The 26,729-nt window shown below is 40.7% G+C and overlaps 1 protein-coding gene across 1 annotated transcript; it reads left to right on the top strand.

The window, feature by feature from the left end:
• Positions 1-932: 932 nt before the first annotated feature.
• Positions 933-3,946, top strand: LOC145163428 (uncharacterized). The gene is made up of 2 exons (XM_079082267.1): positions 933-1,304; positions 1,781-3,946. Exons 1-2 carry the CDS (start codon positions 933-935, stop codon positions 3,944-3,946), a joined length of 2,538 nt encoding a protein of 845 aa, XP_078938393.1.
• The last annotated feature ends 22,783 nt before the right edge of the window (positions 3,947-26,729 follow it).

Genomic DNA, 26,729 nt, shown 5'->3' with positions numbered 1-26,729 from the left:
CTAGTTCGTGTGCTTTTTTTTTCTGTTCCAATATATTTGGCTGCTTCTAAAAAAACTTATTGACTTGAATAAAAAGGTTTTGATAAGTTGGTTCATCATTATACGGATAAGAAGACTTTCTTAAACATCAAAAAATATCTTAACAACTAATTACGTTTTGGTACTAAATAAGCAAATCCCAAACATCCCTAAATAAAACCATGCAAATAGATATTTGTAAAGGTATAGTATATATGAGGAAATTCCCCCGTTAGGTGTTGTACTACTTAAGAAATTTTTTAATTCTGGAACGCTCAGACTTTTCCTTGTGGTAGGGTGCAAAGTTCTCCTTAGATGTGGCTTAACCTCTTTGGATGAGTAATGGGTTTAGCCTTTCCTATAAATAGGAAGTGAGTGGCTCCCATTTTATGTAAGAACCCATTTGTAAGATTAGTCTAGTGAGAGAATTATTACATACCCACTTTGTAATAGCTTACTAGATTAATGAGAGCTTAAATGAATTATTTACTCTTTGTGTTCTTTGTGATTGATTGATTCACTTAATGTTTACATTTCCTCATTCGTCATCATAATCGGGTCACTACAATTGGTATTAGAGCGGGTGTTCTTGAAGTGTGCTTGAAGTTATAAAAAATTGATCCATGATGACAACATGATTTGGTGAATCACAAATTGTTGTAAGTTCTTCGTTTTTTAGAGTATTTTTGGTTCAAGAAATCATATTGTTCTTTGATCTTGATTCAAATTCAATTTTCCCTGTATAGAATTCATGTGATTGTCGCTTTCTCTCTCTAGAATTCATATCGAAATCACTTTCTTTCTCTAGAATTTTGATCAATTTTGCTTTTTTTTTCTCTAGAGATTTCTTTCAAATTCACTTTCTCTCTCTAGAAAAATCCAAGTTCTTGTGATCTTTTCATTTTTTATTTGAAATGGAAAAACATTCTTGTGAAAGATGGTTTGTATTTCTTGGAGATGATCCATATTCATACACTAGTTTGGAAGGACTTCTCAGTAACTTTACAATCGGGTACTTTAAACAAATTTCACTCATTTCTTGTGGAAAAAGATATGAATGTGGAAAGATGATTGATTATCCTCTTGATCATGATAATCATAAAGTGTTGGTTAATCGTTTGGGTACAACTTATCATGAGAGAAGAAGGAAGAAGAAAGAAGATGAAATCATTAAAGAAATTCATCTAGATGAATGCAAATATGGTGTCAATGTTCTTGCGTTTTACCCGGATGTTCATGATGTTCAAGATAAGGGAATTCAATGTGATTCTAATGAAGTTGTGAAAGTTTTTTTGTTAAATTGGAGTTCAAACCGATGATTGTTTGAATTCTTGTTATTCATTAGAAGGAATGGTGCCATATAGAAAACCTTCAATCCAATAAGTTCAAATGTATCAAAATCCAAAAGGTATGTGATGCAGGTGGGTCTGGATATTCGAATGGTGGTAGGTCAAATCAGGATCCGGATAATAGTTGCTAAAAGGGGCCTTAGCCTAATCCAAGCTGGAATCTCAAAGTTTATCTTTTTTTTATCTCTTTGTTCAAGTTAATCCCTATTAGTTAGTTTATCTCTTTGTTCAAGTTAATCCCTATTAGTTAGTGTTTGTTGTTTGTTCAGTTCCTTTTTTTTGGGAACTGGAACTAGTATTAATAATGCAGAGTCGCTGCACTTGAGGGGTTTTTTTTTATCTATAATATTATGAAATAACGAGATTCCAGTTCCATTTTCTTTATTCCTTTGCTGTGCCTGATTGATAAGCAGAATTACATCAGTTTGGTATCAGAGCTCAAGGAAGATTCGAATATGGAAGATCGGGGTGAACGAGGGCAGAGGAATCCACGTCGATTTGCCGGCAGAGGCAACGAGGACCACCATCGTGACCCACGAGATGTGGAAGAAATAGCAAGGTTGCGACAACGGGTCCGGGACCTCGAGGTGCAACAAGAAGAACGATCAGAGGGAGGGACGAACACTGACCCTCGCATCTGGGATGATGGGGACCCAGCGTACAACCCTTTTGCGATAGAAGGAAACTCGGTCGAACGGAGAGAACAGAGATCCGATCTGTTACGGCATTTGGGAATCAAAATCGACGTACCTGAGTTCGGTGGCAGGTCCGACCCTGACGCATTCCTTGACTGGCTCCAAACAATAGAGCGTGTATTCGAGTTGCGGGACATCTCAGAGAACTATAAGGTAAAATTCGTGGCCCTGAAGTTTCGTAAATATGCTTCGATGTGGTGGGAGACTGTAAAAACCAAACGACGTCGGGAAGGAAAATCGAAGGTCACGACGTGGCTGAAAATGAAGAAACTTTTGCGGGAAAAGTTCTTGCCACCCAATTTTCGCCAGGAAGCATTTTTGGATTATCACAACATCACGCAGGAATCGTCAACAGTGGAAGAAATCATAAGCGAATTTGATAGGTTACGAATTCGGTGTGGGGTAGAAGAGGAAGAAGAACAAATCATCGCTAGGTTTTTTGGAGCGTTGAGACCCGAAATCGCCGACGTCGTACAGTTGCAACCTTACTGCACTTTCAACGAAGTGTGTCAATTAGCTCTCAAAGTTAAGAGGCAACTAAAGTCCAAAGCCAAAACGACGGTGGCTAGGCCCACTTTTCAGAGAACTGAGCCCACAAGACCTCTCACAGGAGGAGCCCAAGCTACCCGAGCCCATTCTACACGAACCGACAACAGCTCTCGCACTACAACCGCCGCCCCGACCCGACAGACTCCACGATGTTTCAAATGCTCCGGATTAGGGCACTTTGCTCGCGATTGCCCCAATACCCATCTCGTCACTCTCGTCGAGGATCCATCCCCAGCTCCAGTCTACGATTCCGATGGCGGCGAACAGGAAGACGGCGACACTGAAATTATTTACCCCGACAAGGGCGAGTCCCTCCTTGCACAACGGGCTTTGAGCGCAACCCCCGCTCCGTCCCCATCACCTCCTGTCGACGACAATAGGTGGCTTCGGAATAATATCTTTCGTACCAGGTGCACGGTGAATGGGAAGGTCTGCACAGTCATTATTGATGGAGGAAGCTGTGAAAATATGGTTGCCCAAGTAATGGTGGATAAATTAGGACTCAAGGTGGTGGATCATCCCGATCCCTATCAGCTAACTTGGCTGAAAAGAGGGAATGTTGTGAAGGTGAAGCACAAATGTCTGGTGCAGTTCAGTATTGGGACGAGATATGTGGATGAAGTATGGTGTGAGGTTATCCCCATGGATGCTTGCCATGTGTTGCTGGGTCGCCCATGGCAATTTGATCGGAGGGTGATACATGATGGGTACCTGAACACACATACCTTCAAGAAGGAAGGTATTAAGATACAATTAGTTCTCCTTGATATGCGCGGGTCGGAAACAGAGGCTTTGATTCTCACTAGATCAGCCTTTATGGATTTTACACGAGACACTAAACCCGACATCATGTTTGCTCTGCTGATGGTTGAACCCAACACGTCCCCAGAAACAAAACCACCAGAAGTTTTACCCCTTCTCACTGAATTTCAAGATGTGTTACCCGCAAAGATTCCGGAGGGTCTTCCGTTGGCACGCGAAATCCAGCATTGTATTGACTTTTTACCCGGTGCAAGCATCCCTAACAAACCTGCGTACCGAATGAACCCCACCGAGTACAAAGAACTTCAAAGGCAAGTTACTGAATTGCTGGACAAGGGCCTAATTAGGGAAAGTATGAGCCTGTGCGCCATACCCGCTCTCCTTGTTCCTAAAGCAAATGGGACGTATCGAATGTGTATCGATAGTCGTGCTGTGAACAAGATCACTATCAAATACCGGTTCCCAATCCCTCGTCTTGATGATCTTCTCGATCAGTTACATGGCGCGACCATTTTTACTAAGATCAACTTGCGTAGTGGCTACCACCAAATCAGATTGAGGCCCGGAGACTAGTGGAAAACGGCATTTAAAACACGGGATGGTCTCTACGAATTGATGGTCATGCCTTTTGGTCTGTCAAATGCACCAAGTACGTTTATGAGACTTATGAACCACATCTTTAAACCCCTCATTGGGTGTTGTGTGGTTGTCTATTTTGACGATATCCTGGTATATAGTCAAAACGTACAGCAACATCTGGACCACCTCAAACAAGTATTCAGTATTTTGAGAGAACAAAAATTATATGCCAATGAAGGGAAGTGTTGTTTCTTGGCGCATGAAGTCTTATTCCTAGGATATCTCATCTCAGGAGGGGGTATAAGGATGGATGACTCGAAAATAGCTGCTGTTGTGTCTTGGCCCATACCCGCTACAGTCCATGAAGTCAGGAGCTTCCTTGGGTTAGCATCATTCTATCGCCGGTTTATCCGTAATTTCAGCACTATTGCAGCCCCCATATCTGAGTGCCTAAAAGGAAAAATCTTCCAGTGGACTCCCGCAGCCACAACCGCCTTTCAGGAGCTGAAGCAAAGTATCACCAGCGCTCCCGTTCTAGCTTTACCCGACTTCCAGAAAAGGTTCCAAGTCGAGTGTGATGCTTATGGTTTTGGGATTGGGGGCGTATTGAGTCAAGAAGGGCGGCCTATAGCATTCTTTAGTGAGAAGCTGTGTGATGCAAAAGTGAAATACAGTACCTATGATAAAGAATTCTATGCTATTATTAGGAGTTTAGAGTTTTGGCGACACTACCTTTTGCATACAGAATTCATCCTGTTCTCTGATCATCAAGAACTACGTTTTATTCAGGGACAACATAAGCTTAATCCGCGCCATGCTAAGTGGGTCGAATTACTCCAAGACTTCTCTTTTGTCATTAAACACAAATCAGGGGTCACCAATACTGTGGCTGATGCTCTTAGCAGACGACGAGGATTGCTCACCTCACTTAAAGTTCATGTTGATGCATTTGAGTGTTTCACAACTCTTTATGCTGATGACCCAGACTTTGCGGGCATCTGGGAAAGTTGTCGGACTGGTCCAACCCATGGATACTCGTTGCATGATGGCTTCTTGTTTAGGGGCATTCGACTATGTGTGCCTCAGTGTTCGTTACGTGATGCTATTGTTTTGGAAGGCCATAAAGGAGCTCTGGCGGGGCATTTCGGTAGGGATAAAACGCTACAATGGATCAAGGAAAGGTTTTATTGGCCCAAGATGGGGACTTCAGTCACAAGGATAGTCGATCGCTGCCGGGTGTGTCATGTTGCGAAGACACATCGTTCCAATGCCGGCTTGTATACACCGTTACCAGTGTCGGATGGCCCATGGGAAGATATCAGTATCGACTTTGTGGTAGGTCTCCCCCGCACTCAGAGGCAGAAGGATTCAGTCATGGTAGTCGTGGATCGATTTTCGAAGATGAGTCACTTTGTCCCTTGTGCGAAAACTTATGATGCTAGTCAAATTGCGCGATTGTATTTTGCAGAAATAGTGCGACTTCACGTCGTACCAAAAACGCTGACTTCCGATCGAGATATGAAATTTGTGGGTCATTTCTGGAGAACATTGTGGAAACGCTTGGGTTCTCGGCTTAATTTCAGTAGTGCCCACCATCCCCAAAGTGATGGACAGACGAAAGTCACGAACCGAAGTTTGGGAAATCTCTTACGAAGTCTCGTGCGGTCTAACCCAAAACAGTGGGATTTGGTTCTTCCCCAAGCAGAATTTGCTTATAACCGATCCACCCATAGGTCTACCGGTATGAGTCCATTTCTTGTTATCTATGGCAGGAACCCCTTTACCCCACTGGACTTGGCGCCATCTCCAGCTACTGAATATTTTAGTGCTGAGGGAGCTGATCGAGCAGCCCAAATCAAAGAGATCCATAGACAGGTGAAGGAGCAAATCACAAACAATAATATCGTGTACCAGAGGCGGGCGAATTTAAAAAGGAAGCAGGTGGTTTTCCAAGAAGGATATTTGGTGTGGGTGCATCTCAGTAAAGAGCGCTTCCCAGGTGGTCGTGGGGGAAAATTGAAACCTCGAGCTGATGGTCCATTCCGGGTTTTAAAGAGGATCAATGACAATGCTTATAAAATTGATCTTCCAGGACACTATAATGTTTCAGCCACTTTCAACGTGTCTGATTTGTCCCCGTTTTTACCAGAGGTCGATGATCCATTGGACTCGAGGACGAGTCCTTTCGAAGAGGGGGAGGATGATGCAGGTGGGTCTGGATATTCGAATGGTGGTGGGTCAAATCAGGATCCGGATAATAGTGGCTAAAAGGGGCCTTAGCCTAATCCAAGCTGGAATCTCAAAGTTTATCTTTTTTTTTTATCTCTTTGTTCAAGTTAATCCCTATTAGTTAGTTTATCTCTTTGTTCAAGTTAATCCCTATTAGTTAGTGTTTGTTGTTTGTTCAGTTCCTTTTTTTTGGGAACTGGAACTAGTATTAATAATGCAGAGTCGCTGCACTTGAAGGGGTTTTTTTTATCAAGAATATTATGAAATAACGAGATTCCAGTTCCATTTTCTTTATTCCTTTGTTGTGCCTGATTGATAAGCATAATTGCATCAGTATGATTCAAAGTTGCCAAGTTCAAGTTGTCAAGAATGAGTTTGTTCTTGAATTCAATTCATCAAGATCCAAAAATATGAAGTACAAGAAGAAGAAAAAGAAGATCAAAGTCAAGAAAATTTGGTTACTGAAGCAAGATCATCAAATTTTGTTATGGAATCGATTTCCAAACCCAAAATTGTTGAAGATTCTAAAATTCAACTTGATGATGAAGTAAGATCTTAGAGAAATGAGAAGAAGTTTCATGGATGGTACAATATGCATCATGGATGGTACAATGTGCAATTTGGAGATTTCCTAATTCCAACCAAAGAACGTAGATCTTCCATGTATGATTCATGCTTTGCAAATGCGAAAAGGATTTTCAAGAAGGTATCACAAATTCTCAAATGGATTCCAAAAAGTTCTTGTTCCTAGTTTTTGAAGATCCAATGATGAACAATCCCAAATTCTATTTGATCAATCAAGTTATGTTCATTTTATCAAATTAGTCCAAAAATCTTACTATTCATCCGATCCAAATATTATTTTGACATTCACTGTTCATCAATCAAATTACCTTAATCAAATTGATTTAGCCCAAAATCTTTCATCCATTACTGTTCATTACTTAATTTTTTTATCCATATTCATGAAGGACATATTCAATCGGCGAGTTCCTTCGATTCACTGTATAAATTCGTTGAATTCGCGTCTCCTCAAAAGGTATTGGATTTCGATATGGTAAAAGAGGATAATCGGAGTGAGTTCAATGATACTTCTAGTGAAATTGAAAGGTTCAGATTTTGGGTTTGAAGGTTGAGAACGATGGTTTAGCAAACTGGATTTGCAATTGGATCGATTTGGATCAATTTGGAAGAAAAGCTGTCAGTTGATTCCTTCATTTGAATCGAAATTGAAGAAGGGTCGAAATATAGAACGAAATGATTGTTAATTCTCGCTTTCATTCATAACATCTGTTTTATTTATTGTTTCGTTTGAACGAAGGTTGAGAAACTGTTGTGAATGAAGAAATTTCCTTCACGCTTTCATCAATCTTTGTTGGTTGATTCAGGATCGAATTTTTCAATGATTTCATTATAAATTCTCGATCTCTTCTTGCTCATCCAGATTTGGTTCGATTAATTTCGGTGATTTCAATGAAGTCGGTCAACATAAGAATTCGATGATGGCAGAAATATGTCGAATTGCTTATTGAATTGAAAGTCAAGATGGATATTCGATTTGTATGATTTTGGAAATGAATGGCTGAATATTAGATTGAGGAATCGACTGTTTTTGAAATCGAACCAAGGTTGAAAGCTTGATGTTTCAATGATAATCAAAAGATATGGATTTTGATTGCTTGATTCGAAAGTGTGTTTGATAGACGAAAGCAAAACGGCTTGATAGTCGAAATTGATTTCGATTTGGTTTTTGATTTCACTTGGCATAAGGGATCGAAAGGTGATTCGAGTCAAGAGTTATGATTTCGACTGGTAGTTGTGTTCATTTAAGCCTGGAAACGAACGTATTTTGGGTTCATGGTCAAAAGTATTTGATTGGAATCGAAAGTGTGTTCGATTGGTATTGTTTGGAGAGTCGAATCCCACATTGTTGAAAGTCTTTTTCTTGTAGTCGAATTTAAGTTTGATGGTGTTGAATCTTGATTCGAGTCGAGACTTGATTCGAGTTGCTTGTAATTTCGACTGATGATGCTTGTTCCAAGTACCCAATTGGGATAGAATTGGGGAAGAACACTTGAACATTTCGCATCTGGTCCTTATAGTTTCAGAATTTTGACAATTTATACCCAATTTCGATGTGGGGGTATATTTATGTGAATGTATTAGAAAATTTTCAGATTTAGTCCCTGAAGAATATACGAAACTGACAGTTTCTACCCACTTTCGATATTAGGGACTATTTTTGCATGCAGGGTGAATTGGGAAGCTGAAGACACAATTTTTAGCAACGGGTCCATGTAGTATTTACGAAAATGACAATTTTTACCCAATTTTTGAATATTCTTTTTCAAAGCGGATTTGAAGACCGGTGTTACTTCGAGGGGGATTTGGTCTTGATCGCTTGGAGATCGTTTGGATATTGAAGTCGGAACATTCAATCCTAACTTTGAGGGGGATAATGTTATGGTGCAAAGTTCTTTTTGGATGAGACTTACCCACTTTAGATGTGTAATGGGTTTAGCCTTTTCTATAAATAAGAAGTGAGTGGCTTCCATTTTATGTAAGAACCCATTTGTGAGATTAGTCTAGTGAGAGAATTATTACATACTCACTTTGTAATAGCTTACTAGATTAATGAGAGCTTACACGAATTATTTACTCTTTGTGTTTTTTGTGGTTGATTGATTCACTTAATCTTTACATTCCGCATTAGTCATCATAACCGGGTCACTACACCTTGTCCTTAGTGTTGCTAGCAACCATGAAAATTTCATGGATTTTGTTACAGCTACACAAAAAAACTAGCCTTGAATCGGACCTAAAAAAGATAAAGAACGAACCGGTCTAATACCGGAAAAAAGACCGGCCCTAAAAGAGAACAGATCAAAAAAGACTAGCTCGAGATCGTCCGAGACCGATTCGGAAAAAATCAGACTGTTTCGAGACCGGTCCCAAAAAGACCGGACCGTTCTGAGATCGACACAAGATTGGTGTGTGACCGACCCCAGACCATTTTAATTTCCATCTTTTCTTTTCACTTTTTTTTATCAACTTTTACCTTTTTTTTCAATTTTTCTATAATTATTATAAAAATTACATAATTTTAAAAAACATAAAATTTAAATTTCCATGACAATTACTAGAAAAAAATAAATCCATGAAATCATTTATTTGACATATTTTCTTCAAATAATAGGAGTAAATTCAACATAAATAAAAAGGAAAAAACAAAAGGTAAAAAGCCACATGCTTTTCTGAGTATGTGTTTTGCATATCCCAACAACAAAGAAATAGAACCACTTTTGTCTTCTCTTCTCAAAATTGCATAAACTCACACATTTTTCTTCTTTAATTGCCGGTGAGAAGTCAGGAACAAATGCAAAAACGGGTTAAAATGAACACGGGGTTGTGGTGTATGGTTTTGTTTAGGGTTGGTGGTAGAATGGAGATGGTGATTGCTCAGGACAGTAAAGGGACATGGCAACGGTGCGTTCCTATGTATTGCAATCTTGACGGCAGAAAATGTGACGTGGGGATGGGTAGTTTCCCTTCTTGGCCACGACGTCAAGGAGGTGCAACGTAGCGCATCCACAAGGTTTAGCCTCATACCAAGTAGCATAAGCATGCTTTCATAAAAAAATTCATGCAATGTACTTTGAGCCCATTACACAGTTTAAAACTATATTTAAGAGGTACATGTAAAAGAAACCTTATATTTTATGAATTTTCTATTGTTGAGCCTAATTTTTATTTCAGAAGAACTATATATATATATATATATATATATATATATATATATATATATATATATATATATATATATATATATATATATATATATTGTTTAATGTTTTTTTTCATAAAACTTAATATTTTACATTTTTTTATCGTTTTTAATAACTTTTTCATTTAAGATCATATTTCCCATGTTATTTTTGTTGTTTGATGGTTTTAAACATTACAATTTAAAAGAAATTTTTTACTTTTTTAAACAAAAAAAATTGTGTTGTCCAATTTTTGTAGGAAATACATATCAAACTCTATTTGTTGGATGCTTAAAGGTATTAGCAAGTAAAGAACAACTTCGAGGCTTATTATGTTTTCATAATCAAATGTGAAAACACTTTCAAACTCCAATCTATTTTTGGAATCTAATATCAACTTTTCTTTTTTGCTTGATTTAAACATGTTAACCTCAAAAGTGATTTAATCTATAATAATATTACTACCAATGTTTTTAAAAACCGGTTTGAACCGGCCGGTCGAACCGGTTGGACCAGGAACCGGGAGAGGGAGCGGTTCAACTATCACCGGTTTTACATTGATTTCTGAACCGGATTGAACCGGCCGGTTTTTAGAAAAAAACGGTTGAACCGGTCAAAATAAACCGGTTGAACCGGTTAAACCGAATAAAAACACATGAAAAAAGAATCATTACATAATAAACTTTGGTGATTTTTTTCAAATCTATTTAGTTTTTTCTCTAAATAAAAACATACAAGTAAATGTTATAAATTCTTTTGATGTGTTTCTATTCATCAAAAACTATATTTCGTTTCGGTATTATACTTTATTTTCTTTTTTGATGTATATGGATTGATGTAAAACACTAAAACTTATGGTTATGTGTTATTTTAATGTATTTGGATTCATCTACAACTTATTTCTATGTGTATTTTTAATGTTTGAACTTGTAAATATCAAATTCATAATTTCTATATGTATGTATGTGTAGGAAAATAGAAAAAAACATGAAAAATATAGAAAACCGGTTCACCCGGTTAAACCGGGAACCGGTCACCATACCGGTTCAATTAAAAACCGGTTTTTAAAACATTGATTACTACATTCCTGTTAGACTTATTCTTACAATTAATATTCAATTTGTTATATTAGAGTCAACAAATTCTTTAAATGATAGTAACCATTATTAGTGTCTAAAGTACATATTTTAATATGTATTCAAGTGATAGTAGCGACTAAAGTAGTTAAAAAAAAATCAAGGATATTAAAAACGATCATATTTGTTTAGTGATACTTGAATCCATGTCTTTGTCATGCTATGATGTTGAAACCCTCAAACCTTTACTTTTGAACTTTGGACTTCTAAGTGATTTGAATTATGGAACCGTATTTTCGCAAATGTTATTTTTATTTGATGAAGTAATTTTAAATGATTAAAACTAATATATCAAAAGTGAGGTGTTTCACAATGACAGTTCTTATGAATATTGAGAAAAAGGAAGTCAAGAGGTATTTAAAGAGGTGTGGAGGGACAAATTCATTGGTCAGGACCAAATCCATGTTACAATGTTATTACAATGTTGTTGTCCCTAAGGAGTGGATATCTAATATTGTGATATCGATCTATAAGAACAAAGGATATACTAAAAGTTTTTTGAAACTATGGATGTATTAACCTGCTTACTCTTACCATAAAGCTATGGGAGAGGGTATTAGAGGTACTAGGCTAAGACAGGAAACTACGATATCAAAAAAAACTAATTTGATTTCATGTCTATAAGGTCTACTACTAAGGGTATCCACCTACTCAAACATCTAATAAAAAATATAGAGAAAGAAACACCAACCTCAATATGATAGTCACCGACCTAGAAAAATAATATGATTCGTCCCATGTAATACAATTTGGAAGACGTTGGAAGCTCTAATGTAACGTCCCAAAAATAAGACCCAAACATTTCATTTTGATTTAATAAAAACATTAATCCAAACATTATCATACAACCTCAAGAGATCAAAGTATGTTAATACATCAAAACATATCAAAGTAAATCTCAAAATGCGGAAAGTAGTGGTGTGTGCTTTGCAATCATCCCGGGCTCTTCCCTTTGGAACCAGAAGTACCTGAAACATAAACTAAAATCCGTAAGCACAAAGCTTAGTGAGTTCCCCAACATACCACATACCATACATAAATAAACACATAATGGGCTCCGCCCAATGAGTGTAATGGGCCCTGCCCACACTCGCATAACGGGCCCCGGCCAATGACTATAACGGGCCCCGCCGAAACTCGTATAACGGGCCCCACCCACATACAGATCATATAAACATAACAGATAATAGCTTACATAATAACAATTAGGCCCCGCCCAGTAAGCATAGAAGCACATACACATACAAGAGTCACACAGACATCTTGTGTTCTATCATACATATCATGGCCCGGAATTGGTGCCTTAGACCCGCTAAACACAGTGAGGAAACTCACCTCACACTACTGAAACTCACAGAAAGATCTCTGGCTGATGGCCCGCTAAAATCCTTACGCTATCACAAAATAACCTCCAATTATTAATTGGGTTCCAACTCACACTAAGAGTCCAAACTAGGGTAAAAAGACCTTTTTACTCTTTCCCTAACTTGGCCCAAGGTCAAGATCCAATCCAAATGTCCAAAAAGCCCAAATTCCAAAATAATCATCCAAAGCCCAAATATGGCCCAATTTTCCAAATTAGGCCCAAACCCCTTCATGGGCCTTCAACCAAAGGACCAAAAAAATATCCTTAGCCCAAAATGATATTCAGATGGTCCAACAAGGCCTTAATCATCTAGAGTCCAAATATGGCCCAACACCAAGGAGCCCACATGTTCGAAGCCCATCTATTGAGTACGTGGGGCGTACTCAGCTCGTACGCGCAGCGTACTCGCTTTAGGGCTTGTACGATAAGCGTACCTGCTTGTACGCCCAACGTACTCCACTACTTAGCCAACTTTCTCATTCATATCTTAAACAGTTAAGACTTTACTCCAACACTTAGATCTAACTTCCTTAGGGTGGTTTATCATTTAAAGTTGCCAACTTGTAACATCCGTCACTTGAGGTATTATTTATTTTGTTTAAAGTAATTGTAATCTATTAGTTGGACTTGGAATAAGTAATGGATTATTGAGTGAACTTAGCAAGTGGGCCATGTAGTTGGGCTGCCTAGAAGACGTACGTTGGAGGTAATCTTGGCGTACGCGGGGCGTAGAGGAGCATTGGATTCGGGGGGCGCATGCACGTACGTGTAGCGTACCAAGGAGTACGCGCATCGTACGTGAGAAGACTCCAAACCCTAATTTTTAGGGTTTAATCCATATAAATAGAACATTATGACTGAAACCCTAGCCTCCTTACCAGCCTCTCAACCTCAGAAACCCTAGATAGCCTCTCTTACCTCATTCTTGTGTGTGTTTGGCCTTGTGAAGCTTGTTTTGGAGATTTAGAGCTTGGAAGAAGAAAGGAGGAGTTAGAGAAGAAGAACTTGAGTATCTTGAGCTCAAGGATCTGAGATTATCTCACCATCTGGCACTCATTGGAGGTATAAAGCTTCCAAATTTCCTCATGAATGCTTAGATCTATGTTTATGGAGTTTTGGACCTTTTTAGGTCCAAAGAATGGATTTTTATGTTTTAACTTCGTATTTAGGCTTAGGGTTGCCACCCTTAGTGCTAAATGTGTCCCATTAGCAGTAAAGTCTCGATCTTTAAGGTCCTTTTGTGACCATGCATGAGATATATCCATTTCCATGGAAGTTAGTTGATATAATCCATGTTTGGGTCCATTTGGTGGGTTGCAAGCCACCAAGTAACCAACTTTATGAGTTAAAACATGCTAAGGGACTCAGATTTGTAATATGGGCTTAAGGTATTAATGGAATAAGCACTTTTGAAGTTTATTGCTTAACATGGTAGTACGTTGGGCGTACAAGCCATGCAGCAGTACGCTTAGCATACAGAGGAGTACACCCAACGTACTCTGGGGTTTTGGGCTTTGCGACGTTTGGGCCTCGGTTTGGGCCAATCATTGGACTTAGCCGTTATTGGGCCTTAATGGGCCACCAGGAGTCAGATAATGGACCAAGGACATGTTTGGGCTTAAGGGAAGGCCCAATTGAGGAGTTGGGCCCAATTTAGAAAATTGGGCCATTAATGGGCCTTTAGTGGGCGTGGAAAGATTAGATAGAATTGGGCCTTGGATATTGTCGAATTTAGACCAGGGGTAAAATGGTCATTTTACCCTAAGAAGGATTATGGATTTTGACTAAGTGTTGTTATGAAAATGATAGTCGGGGAGTCGTTGGAGCAGCCGTTGGGGATTCCTTACCAAGAGAGTCGACACTCAGCTTTGCGAGGTGAGTTTCCTCTAGTAGGAACGGGTCTACGACACCAAGGTCGGCCCGTATATGTGATCTGATTAGTAGTCGAGTGTAACATACATAAAAATCATGCCAATTTAAAACTTTATAAAACATTCAAAAACCAATAATTATTTCAAATTGTTTTCAAAATAGTTTCACGTCAGAGTATCCCAGAAATCAAATCATAAAAATATAAGGAGGTGCACGATCACGGCTTCGCCTTCCCGCGATTATCTGAGGTACCTGAAAAAAAATTAACAATGGTAAGCCCGAAGCTTAGTGAGTTCCCCCAAAATACCAACGCCATACAACTCATAACAATATCATAGCAAACAACATGCATAATGAGCCATCAGCCTGACTGGACCGCCTCGCAAGGCCATCCGCCTATCTGAACCACTCTCCGAGCCATCGGCACATCTGGACCGCCTCGCAGGGCCTTCAGCCTATCCTGACCGGTCGCCGGGCCTTCGGTCTGACTAGTACGCCCTTACCGGGTGTGCAGTCTATCCAAGCCTCCCTGGGTATGTTGGCCTAAAGCACAAAGCAGGTCCGCCTCAACCCAACCCCAATCAAACAATCATGTGCACATAAATATCATATGCTAGCTAGCATGTATAGATAGTCATACAGATCGAACATATCACTAATCATATCATCATCCTATATACCAGGATACTGATCTAACAGATCACTAACATAGCATCATCCTATAACCAGGATACAGATCTAATAGATCACTAGCATAGCATAATCCTATAACCAGGATACAAACCATAAAGGGTTGGCCTTAATGCCTTAGACCCTGTTGATATAGTGAGAAGACCAACACCTTCAAATGAAAGCCAAAACAATGTAGATGCTGAATCACGGCTCCGAACACCAACACCTTCAAATGAAAGCCAAAACAATGTAGATGCTGAATCTACAAGCTCCTTCTTGTTCCAAGCTTCTCAACCTTCAAGTTTCTTCAATAAATGCACCAAAAGTACACTTTTAGCCTCACACACACACTCAAAATAGGGGTTAAATCGATTAGGGTTTGCTTCTGGACGTCAAAAGGTGGTAAGGAGGCTTGAAGGAGGACTTAAGGTCCTTTAAATAGGGTGCAAACACTAAAAATTATGGTTTTCATGCACAGCCTCTACTCGTCGAGTTGGGGTCCTTCAACTCGTCGAGTAGGTTCTAGAATGCACGCGACTTTAACATTCTCTACACGATGAGTTGGGGCATCCAACTCGTCGAGTAGGTCTAAAAACATAAATATAAAGCTTTGAAATTTATACCTGGGATTCGGGATGTTACAATTCTCCCCCACTTAAACTAGACTTCATCCTCGAAGTCTGCTGCGGTGAACAACTCCGGGTAATGCTCCCGCATCTCTACCTCCGGCTCCCAAATCCACTTGGATCCCCTCCGATGCTCCCATTGTACCTTTACCAAAGGCATCTCCTTGTTCCGTAGAACCTTCACTTTCCTCTCTAGAATGGCCACCGACCTCTCCACGTAATTCAGGCGCTCATCGACCTGTATATCATCTAATGACACCACTGCCTCCTCATCTAATATGCACTTTCGCAGTTGTGAGACGTGGAAAGTGTTGTGAATCTAACTGAGCTCCTCCGGGAGACCCAGTCTATACGCTACTTTGCCAACCCTGGCAATGATCCTGAATGGCCCAATGTATCGGGGACCCAACTTCCCCCTCTTCCTGAAGAGAATCACACCCTTCCAGGGTGAGACCTTTAGTAGTACCATGTCACCAACCTGAAACTCCAACTCAGATCAGCGCCGGTCGGTGTAACTCTTCTGCCGACTCTGAGTAGTCTACAAACGCTATCTGATCTGCTGTATCATCTCGGTAGTCTGCATGACCACCTCGGTCCGACCCATCACCATGTGACCAACCTCACCCCAACAGACTGGGGTACGACATCTACGTCTATACAACAACTCTTGAGGTGGAGCACCAATGCAGGAGTGATAGTTGTTGCTGTAGGAAAACTCTGCAAGGGGTAGGTAGGAGTCCCAGCTCCCACCGAAGTCAATGACGCAAGCCCTCAACATATCCTCGACGGTCTTAATGGTCCGCTCGCTCTGGCTGTCTGTCTGCGGATGATAAACTGTACTGAAATGCAGTCGCGTGCCCAGTTCCTCGTGGAACTTCAGCCAGAACCAGGAGGTGAAGCACACATCCCGGTCTGAGACAATAGAGACCGGCACCCCATGGCGAGCGACGATCTCGTGGATATAAACATCGGCAAACTTCTCGGCCGATGAGCTCTCCCAAATGGGCATAAAATGGGCACTCTTGGTCAATCGATCCACGATGACCCATATAGCGTCGAAACCCTTTGCCGTTTTAGGAAATTTGGTGATGAAGTCCATCGTGATCTGCTCCCACTTCCACATGGGGATCTCTAGATGCTGCAGCTTGCCATGCGGCCTATGATGCTTGCCCTTGACCATCCTGCATGTTAAGCACCTCTCGACGTACCAATCGATCTCTCGCTTCATGCACGGCCACCAGTAACTCAAACTCAGATGCCAGTACATCTTGGTGGCCCTCGGGTGAATAGAGAAGCGAGCCTTATGAGCCTCCTCCAATCGATCTCTCGCCCTTGACCATCCTGTATGACCCCACCAGGCATCGGAACCCATACCCGATCACAACCGGTCAACAATCCTTGACTATCATGCACGAATCTGGTGATCTCGCCCCTAATCCTCTCAAGCTTCCAGTTCTCCTGCCGCACACCCTCAGCCTGAGCTTCCCTGATCAAGCTCATAAGTGGAGAATCCACCGATATCCTCATACATGTCGCTGGAGTAGAAGACCCAGTCGACTTGCGGTTTAGGGCGTCCGCCACAACGTTCGCTTTATCCGGATGGTAAAGGATCTCGCAGTCATAATGCTTGACTACATCTAGCCACCTACAATGCCTCATGTTCAGGTTCGGCTGATCCATGATGTGTCTCAAAATCTTGTGGTCCATGTATATGGTATAGTGGACCCCATAGAGGTAATGTCTCCAAATTTTGAGAGCGAATACCACCGGTCCCAACTCCAAATTGTGCGTGGGGTATCTCGTCTCATGCGGCTTCAATTGTCGCGACGTGTAGGCTATCACCCGTCCTATCTGCATGAGGACCGCTCCCAGTCCCGTGATGGATGCATCACAGAACACTACAAAATTCTCAACTCCCTTCGGGAGAGTCAAGACTAGAGTCTCACAAAGTCGCTGTCTGAGGGTCTCAAATGCCCTATCCTGCTCAGGGCCCCATCGGAAATCCATCCCCTTCCTCATCAGATAAGTGAGGGGTACTGCAATCTTGGAGAAATCCTGTATGAATCTCCGATAGTACCCTGCCAATCCCAAGAATCTCCTGATATCGGAGGGAGATTTCAGAACCTCCCCATGCATAACGGCCTCGATCTTGGCTGTATAGACCAAAATCCCTTCCTGGTTAACAAGATGTCCAAGGAGCTGAACCTCTCGTAACAAAAACTCGCACTTCGATAACTTGGCATAAAGTCGTTCTCGTCTCAAGACTCCTAATAGCTCCTGAAGATGCTCCTCGTGCTACTCTCTGGTCTTTCGTTCTACTCTCTGGTCTTGGAATACACCAAGATGTCATCTATAAACACAATGACTGAGCGATCGAGCATCGGTCTGCATACCCGATTCATCAGGTCCAAAAATATAGTTGGCATGTTAGTGAGCCCAAATGGCATGACCACGAACTTGTAGTATCCATAACGAGTTCAAAACGCGGTCTTCTCCACGTCCTCATCCCTTACCCTGAACTGATGGTACCTGGAACTCAAATCTATCTTGGAGAACCAAGATGCTCCCGGCAGCTGATCGAAAAGATCATCGATCTGTGGTAGTGGATAACGGTTCTTCACCATCAACTTGTTCAACTCCCGGTAGTCAATGCACATCCGGTGTGAACCATCCTTCTTCCTGACGAACAGAATTGGTACCCCCACGGAGAACTGCTCGGACGAATGAACTGCTTTCCTAGAAGCTTCTGCAGCTGAGAGGACAGCTCCTGCATCTCATGTGGTGCCAATCGGTACGGCGCCTTGGCGATAGGGGCCGCACCTGGCCCAAGGTCGATCCTGAACTTGACATGCCTCTCCGGAGACACTCCGGGTAATTCCTCTGGAAACACATCAGCGAACTCCCTGATGACTGGAACCTCTGAAACCGAGGTCGTATCCCTGACCCGCATATCCACCACATACCCAAGATAAATTGCACACCCATGATGAATATACTGATGAGCACTGGCAGCTGAGCAGAACCCTGAACCCAACCTGGTGCCCTCACCGTAGATAACCAGTTCTCCCATACTTGGGGCTCGAACTACCACACGCTGACCCTCGTAGTCGATCATAGCACCGAATCGACTCAGCCAATCCATAACCACTATCACACAAACTTCCCCCATGGGAATCAGAATCAAATCGATTGGAAAGGATACCCCGAAGATCTCCAGAATGCTATCCCAATCAACCGAAGAAGTAAAAATCCCGTGTTCATTGGCGATGGACACTCGCAACGAACACTCTAGATCTCCTAAAGGAAAACCGCACTCCCTACTAAAAGATTGCGAGACAAAAGACCGACTCGCCCCCGATTCAAACAATACCAAAGCAGGTAAGGAGTTTACTAAGAATGTACTTAACATGGTACAACACATATAAGCATAAAACAAATATAATCAACAAGATAAGGGATAAAAACATACCAGCAACCACATTTGGTGCTACCCTGGCCTCCTCGGATGTAAGCTGGAAGGTGTCTCGCTGAACCCTCGGGGGCCCTGCTCTACCCTGACTCCCGTCAGTAATCCTCATTGTAGCCGACGCTGGAGCCTGCGCCGGTTTGGCAGGGAGCACTGGACAGTTGGTCTTCACGTGACCAAACTGATTGCAGTGGTAGCAAATCCTCATATCCTGAACCGGGGCTGGCTGGAAGCAATCCATCGAAAAGTGCCCCTCCTTTACGCACTTGCGGCACCCACTACCTGATCGACAAAACCCCGAATGACCCTTACCGTACTTTCCACAAATGCGGCCACGCTGGCCTCCAAACCTAGAATCAGCGGTCTTAGACCGCTTTGGCGCCGGCTGTGACTGCGTCGGGGCCTGCCGTTGCTCTCTCAACTGCAACTCAATCTCAAGCTCACGCTGCCTAGGGGCCTCCTGTAACTCCAATAGTGTAGCACAACGTTGGGTAGCCACAAACTGTCAGATGTCGGTCTTGTACATGCTCAGATAACGTGTCATCTGAGCCTGCTCAGAAGCAAACTCTGGGCAAAACATCGCCCTCTCAGTGAACATATGGGTGATCTCCATCACCGACTCCGCATCCTGTCTCAACTCCAAAAAATCATGAGCCAACCGGTGTCGCTCGACCCGCGGGATGTAGCGGGAGTGGAACATCTCTCTGAACTGATCCCATGTCACAACAACTCTCTGCTCATCAGTATACAGTTAGATTAGGTGTCTAATTCCATAACTATAATTGGTATGTACTTGACCCGATAGTAGTATGATCCATTTGGGTTGCATTAACCGGAGCAATTTGATAGGAAGGATATTTGAGAAAGAGTTTATTTGTGATTTATTAATATATTATAAGAATAATATATTAATTGATAAATCATATTATTTAATTGGTATTGATCAAGAATTAATTTGGAATTAATTTAGTGATCAAAAGAGACTGATTAAATTAACAGGGGCTGATTATGTAAATCAGTGATACATATAGTTTGGGCTAATGATTCATGATTGATTAGTGATAGACTAAGCTTATGTGAGAGTCCATGAAGTGTTAGTCCAAATGAATTATTGGATCAAAAGCCTAAGTGAATGGATTAGGGTTTACTAATGACCCTTGGAATTCTACACTATATATGTAACCCCTAAGCCCCTAAAATCGGAAAACACAAGTATTCTAAGAAGAGTATAGCCGATTTTGGTGCCTCCTAAAGCTCTCTCATAATCCTCCATTGTTCTTGGTGTTTTGTGACTTAGTTGAGGCATCACATTTGAGGTGCTAAGCTCTTGTAAGGCCAAGTTCTACAAGCTACAACAAAGAGGTAATCATCTAACTTGTTTTTATGTTTCAAATATCAATGTTGTATGCTAGTTAGGCTTCATGCTTTGGAAAAATAAAATTGCATGTATAACTAGAGAAAACTTAGATCCAAAGCATTAGGGTTGTATGTGCACCATAGGGATGTTATAGTGCTCAAAACCCATCAGTGGTATCAGAGACTAGGGTGTGTTCTGTTATATTGATGCATTGTTTATTTTTCAAAGCTGGAAAAAATGTCATTTTTAGCCACTGACTGCTGGACTCGTCGAGTCCCATAAGGGAACTCAACGAGTTGGATCGTATGTGATGAAATTGTCGAGTCCATGCCATGAACTCTACGAGTAGGATCCCCTGTTTGCAGTTTTTCGAGTTTTTTTGGCCAGAATTGGATTAGGATCATTACCACAAACTGTTTTGTATCATAAAATTCGTTTTTTCTGATATGGTGATGATTATCCTCATCCAATTAAAAAACAGTTATCAAATTTTAAGATAATAAGTTGATTATTTGTATTATTTGATTTGAATTGTCTTGTTATGTGAGTTGAATTAGGTCAAATTAGTAAGAGATAAAATATGTGATTATTTTACTTGTTTAAAATTTGATCTAAAAGGCTTTGAAGAGTTACAAAACTGGCCATCAAGTTTTGGAATTCAAAAGGTCTTGAAGAGTTACAAAACTTGTCATCAAGTTTTGGAATCCAAAAGGTTTTGAAGAGTTTCAAAACTTTCCCTCAAGTTTTGGAATTTCAAAGGTCTCATTTATGAAACATTAAAATTCTAAAATTCAAGAGTTTTTTGAAGAGTTTCAAAACTTTCCCTCAAGTTTTGGAATTTGGAAAGTCTCATTTATGAAACATTAAGTTCTAAACCCTAAACTTTTAAAAGGTTAAAATTCAACCTTTATATTATTATAATATTAAAGGATTAATACTTATATATATGTATAAGACAAGTCAGTCTTACCGTTAGTAGGCCTCATTCACGAAGCTGGTCTATAAGGGGGGTATAAGCAAATTGCCTATAAAATGGCGATTGAATGGGTGTCCACTCTCATCCACCGCTTCCTTGACTGGTGGAGGGTCGTTAGCCGAAGGGGTAGGATAGGACATTAATACTCGTTAAAAAGTATAATGACAATTATAAAAGTAACTACATGTTTTATAAATTCCCAATCTTAGTTACTTTAGGAAAAATGTGAAATTGGTGCTATTCCATATAATTACACTTTGCACCTTGCCAGGTCGTTAGTGGAGCGTGTGTGGTTAACCGACATACTAACTTGGACTAGCAAGGGTGGCAAAGGGTAGCTTGATGTTTGTCATATATCAACGGAATGTGTGTGGTTAACCGACACATAGATTAGGTGATAAATGATATCAAGAGTACCAAGCACATTTGCATGGTTATTCACACCTTGTTTGTCATCCTCGGTATCCCAGTCACAAACTTGAAGGGCATAATCGAGATTTAAACATGCCATTGAAAAGTTCAATGAATCTCAAAGATCTAGGAATTTCAATTCATTTAAAACTTAGTCCTCAATTTCGTTTTTCATTTTGGAAATTGGTAAATCGTCATTTACCTACCTTTAAATATTTTGCAATTGGACTACGACATCCCTCTTCCGAATTGTGAAATATTGTGTTGGGTCCTAGCCTTAATATTTCATTTGGGTGTTATATTAAGGATTCTTATCTAATCTGAACTTTGTCTTTATTTTCAGATGTCTACCCCAAACGCTGCTGGCTCCAACCCTTTCGGATCTTTCTCCCTCATGAACTTATGTGGGACGGTCATTTTTGATATCAAATTTCAATGATTGGATTCGAAACATCCGCATGGCCATTCGATACGAGAAAAAAAGAGTATGACCTCGACAAAGGGATTAATGATATTGATGAATCTACTACCACTCCTGAACAGGTAGTTGAGTATAGGGATCATGAGAAGGACGCGACAAAGGTGTCGTGCATCATGATAGCCACTATGACTCCTGAGCTTCAAAATTCATATGAGGACTTCTGGCCTTTTGAGATGCACCAAGACTTGATGGAAAGGTACCATCAAAGTGCTCGACAGGAAAGGTATGAAATCATTTCCTCCATGATAACAACAAAAATGAAGGATAGAGAGTCCATCACGGCCCACTTGCAGAAGATGCAAAGATATGTGGACCGCTTGCTGAAGTTGAATGTCAATTTTGGTGAAGAGTTGGCTATCGACATTATCCTATTCTCTTTACCTTTTTGTTATGATCAGTTCAGAATGACTTATCATATGAACAAGGAGGAAGTCACTCTAAGCAAGCTTCAAGGCCTTCTCAGAACTGCTGAAAGTAGTTTGAAAGGAAAGTCTGTTGTACCCACTGCTACTACTGCTGCCCCAGTCCTGGAAATTGGACATGGTAAAGGGAAGAAAAGGAAAGCTCCATCAAAGAATCACAAGGGAAAGTCTCGTGATGGATCCTCTTCTAGTGGGTCCAAAGGTGGTTCTGCTGCTCCCTCTTCCAATCCAAAAGCAACAGAGTGCTTCTACTGTCATGAAAAGGGGAATTGGAAACGAAGTTGCCCCAAATACTTGCAGGACATCGAGGACGGGAAGATAAAGCCCACCTTCGTAGGTATTTATACTATTCTGTCTAATAACTCATCACATGCTACTTCTTGGGTCCTGGATACAGGATATGTTTTTCACATTTGTTCTGATTTGCAGGGTCTAAAAAGAAGTAGGGATGTGAAGCACGGAAGATGAACCTGATCATAGGGAATAGGAAAGAGTCGCATGTCACCAAGATTGGAGTTTATTCTTTATTGCTTAGTAATGGGTTAGGCCTAGATTTGAATAATTCTTGCTATTTGTATGATATGGCGAGAAACATTATTTCTTTTCATGGTTTATATAAACAAGGTTTTAGATTTTCATTTAACAATGAAATTGGTTCTATTAATGCTTTTTATAATGATAAATTTTATTTTGAAGCATTGCCTTGTAATGGTATATATGAAATTGTGATGGTTGTAGACGACTTAGGAAATAATGTATTGCATATTGCCTTGTACACATGTGAATCTTGTTTACTTGGAAAGATGTCTAAGTCACCTTTCACTGTTTCTTGTGAAAGAGGTGAGGGTTTGTTGGATCTCATACATACCGATGTGTGTGGACCCTTCAGATCTGCCACAAGGGATGTTAACCGCTTCTATGTGACTTTTACCAATGATTATAGCAGATATGGGTATATCTACTTAATCAAGCATAAGTCAGAAACCTTTAAAAAGTTCAAGGAGTTTAAACAAGAAATGGAGAATCAGCTGGGTAGGAAGATAAAGATGTCTCAATCCGATCGAGGTGGTGAGTATCTTAGTATTGAGTTCCACGACTATCTTAAGGAATGTGGAATTGTTTCACAATTGACGCCACCTAGGACACCGCAGCTTAATGGTATGGCTGAGAGGCACAATCGAACCTTGTTGGACATGGTTCATTCCATGATGAGTCGAGCTTTGTCGCCTATTTCATTCTGGGGGTATGCCTTAGAGACTGCCGCCCATATCCTTAATCTAGTCCCAACTAAGAAGGTTGCCAAAACACCTCATGAAATGTGGACAGGGAAGGTTCCCTCGTTGGCACATATCAAGGTTTGGGGTTGCGAGGCTTTCGTATGGCGAGAGACTCACGACAAGCTCGAACCTCGTAGTGAGCGTTGTATTTTCATCGGCTACCCATAGAAGTCCTTTAGATATCTCTTCTATAGACCAAGTGACAATGTTGTCTTCGTTGCGAGGAGAGGGGTTTTCCGCAAAAGAGAACTTATATGTCAAGAGGACAGTGGGAGGCAAATTGACCTTCAAGAGCTTCAAGAGTTAAGTGATGAAGGAACCTTAAACACTAGCACTCAACCTGAGGATGAAATTCCTGTTGAACTAGTTGACGAGTCCTTACCTCTGAGACGTTCGAGTAGAGTTAGAATGGCACCTGAGTTTTATGGTTTCCATATTACCACAGATGGTGATACGTATATCAGTGATAGTACACTGGTAAATTTGGATGAGCCTAATAACTACAAGGAAGCCATGGCGGGCCCCGAGTCCGCAAAATGGAAAAAGGTTATAGACAGCGCGATTCAGTCCATGTATGACATTCAAGTTTTGAACTTGGTTGACAATATACCTGGTCGTAAGACGGTCGGGTGCAAATGGATCTTCAAGAAGAAGACCGACATGTATGGGAAAGTACACACATATAAGGCACGATTGGTTGCGAAGGGCTTTACTAAAACTCCTGGAGTTGAATATGACGAGACCTTCTCACCAGTGGCCAAAATCAAGTCTATAAGGGTTATGCTAGCCATAGCTGCATTTCATGATTATGAAATATGGCAAATGGATGTCAAAAACGCTTTCCTAAATGGGAAGTTGGCTGAAGATGTTTACATGAGTCAGCCAGAGGGTTTTGTCGATGCGAAGTACCCTAATAGAGTGTGTAAGCTTGAGAAATCCATTTATGGATTGAAACAAGCATCTCACAGATGGAATCTTTGTTTCGATGAGAAAGTCAAAGAGTTTGGTTTTTCGAGAAGTGAGGATGAGTCCTGGGTGTATTTCAATGCTAGTGGGAGTATAGTTAGCTTTCTGGTATTGTATGTGGATGACATACTACTCATAGGAAATGACGTCCCGACCTTGCAGGAGGTTAATTAAGTCCTGGCTTGGGAAGTGGTTCGCTATGAAGGACCTTGGGGAAGCTGCTTACATTCTAGGGATAAGGATATTGAGAAATAGGAGTAAAAGACTACTAGGACTTAGTCAAAATACCTACTTGGGCAAGGTGTTGAAACGTTTCAATATGGAGAACTCAAAGAAAGGATAATTACCTATCCAGAGCAATACCAAATCGAGTAAGACTCAAAGCCTGAGTACCGATGCCGAGATAGTAGAGATGAGTCGAGTACCATATGCTTCCGCAGTTGGCTCGATCATGTATGTTATGACATGTACTCGCCCTGATGTGGCCTTTGCTTTGAGCATGGTCAGCAGATATCAATGGAATCCTGGTAGAGCTCACTGGACTGCAGTAAAGAACAATCTTAAGTACCTGCGGAGGACTAAGGACTGGGTCCTTACCCTCGGTGGGAGTGATGACTTGAGAATGCAGGGTATAATGATGCCATTTTTCAGACCGACAAAGATAATTTCCGCTCTCAGTCGGGGTGGCTGTTTACCCTAAATGGAGGAGCAATAACATGGAAAAGTTCCAAATAGGAGACTATAGCTGATTCAACATGCGAACCAGAGTATATAGCAGCAAGCGAAGCGTCGAAGGAGGCGATATGGCTAAAAACTTCATCGGAGACCTTGGAGTTGTACCAGCTGTAAAGGAGCCTATGGAGATTTTCTGTGATAGCAAGAGTGTGGTCGTCCTAACCAAGGAACCAAGGGATCATGGCAGATCCAGGCACATCGACAAAAAAATATCACTTGATAAGACATCGAATAGAAGAAGGACTCCTCGTAGTAAAGATGGTATCGTCAGAGGAGAACCTAGCAGATCCCCTTACGAAGGGACTGAGTAGGGTTAAGCACTTGCAACATGTTAGGAGTATTGGGCTGAAGGACAATATTAGTTTTAGTGATTAGATAGCTATTTAGAAACTTGTAATAGATAAAATATAATTTACATTTGATGATTAAATAAAAGGAGTTTTATTTATGAGTAAAGTTACTATCTTGTGTCAATCGTTTACTATTGTTTCATTTTGCATGTTTTGACTTCCAGAATAATAAGATTATTCAAATTTTCCACAGTCGATCATACCTTGGAAGTAGGTACTGAGGCTAGACTGTCATGAGTAGGTTTGTAGATTGTCTAAACTGTTTAGACATAGCAAACGTTTGCTGCAACATTCATGAGTGCTCCTGAAATAAGATTTGAGTATTGGATTAAACCCACGCTCACATGAATCACTTCATGGAATTTATCATGATTGATTGTGAGACGATAATATCATATGATCTTTAAAACATAATATATGAGTTGTTGATTACGATTTGGTTGTGCATTGATAGTACGAAAACGCATCAGTAACTTGATGTTATAAAACGTGCTGTTGTGTATCATTTAACAAGTAATTAGTACAAGCATATAAGTCAAAGTTTATTTGTTCCTTTTATCCTAAGAGGATTAAAAGCTATATATTGGGACCCTCGATGATTTTGTTTTGACTTATGTGTCGGGCCCGGTCAGGACTCAGTTGATGTGTTCAATTAAGTTCTATGTCAAACA

Source organism: Lactuca virosa, chromosome 3, assembly GCF_052849685.1.
Source record: "Lactuca virosa cultivar CGN04683 chromosome 3, Lactuca_virosa_CGN04683_v6, whole genome shotgun sequence".
NCBI lineage: Eukaryota > Viridiplantae > Streptophyta > Magnoliopsida > Asterales > Asteraceae > Lactuca > Lactuca virosa.
Note: the sequence above shows the minus strand (reverse complement) of the source record. Positions and strands in the feature narration are given on the sequence as shown.

Coding starts and splice junctions, on each gene's coding strand:
- LOC145163428 (XM_079082267.1), top strand. CDS start 933: ATGGAAAAACATTCTTGTGAAAGATGGTTTGTATTTCTTGGAGATGAT. Junction 1,305..1,780: donor ATTCTAATGAAGTTGTGAAA/GTTTTTTTGTTA, acceptor ATTGATAAGCAG/AATTACATCAGTTTGGTATC.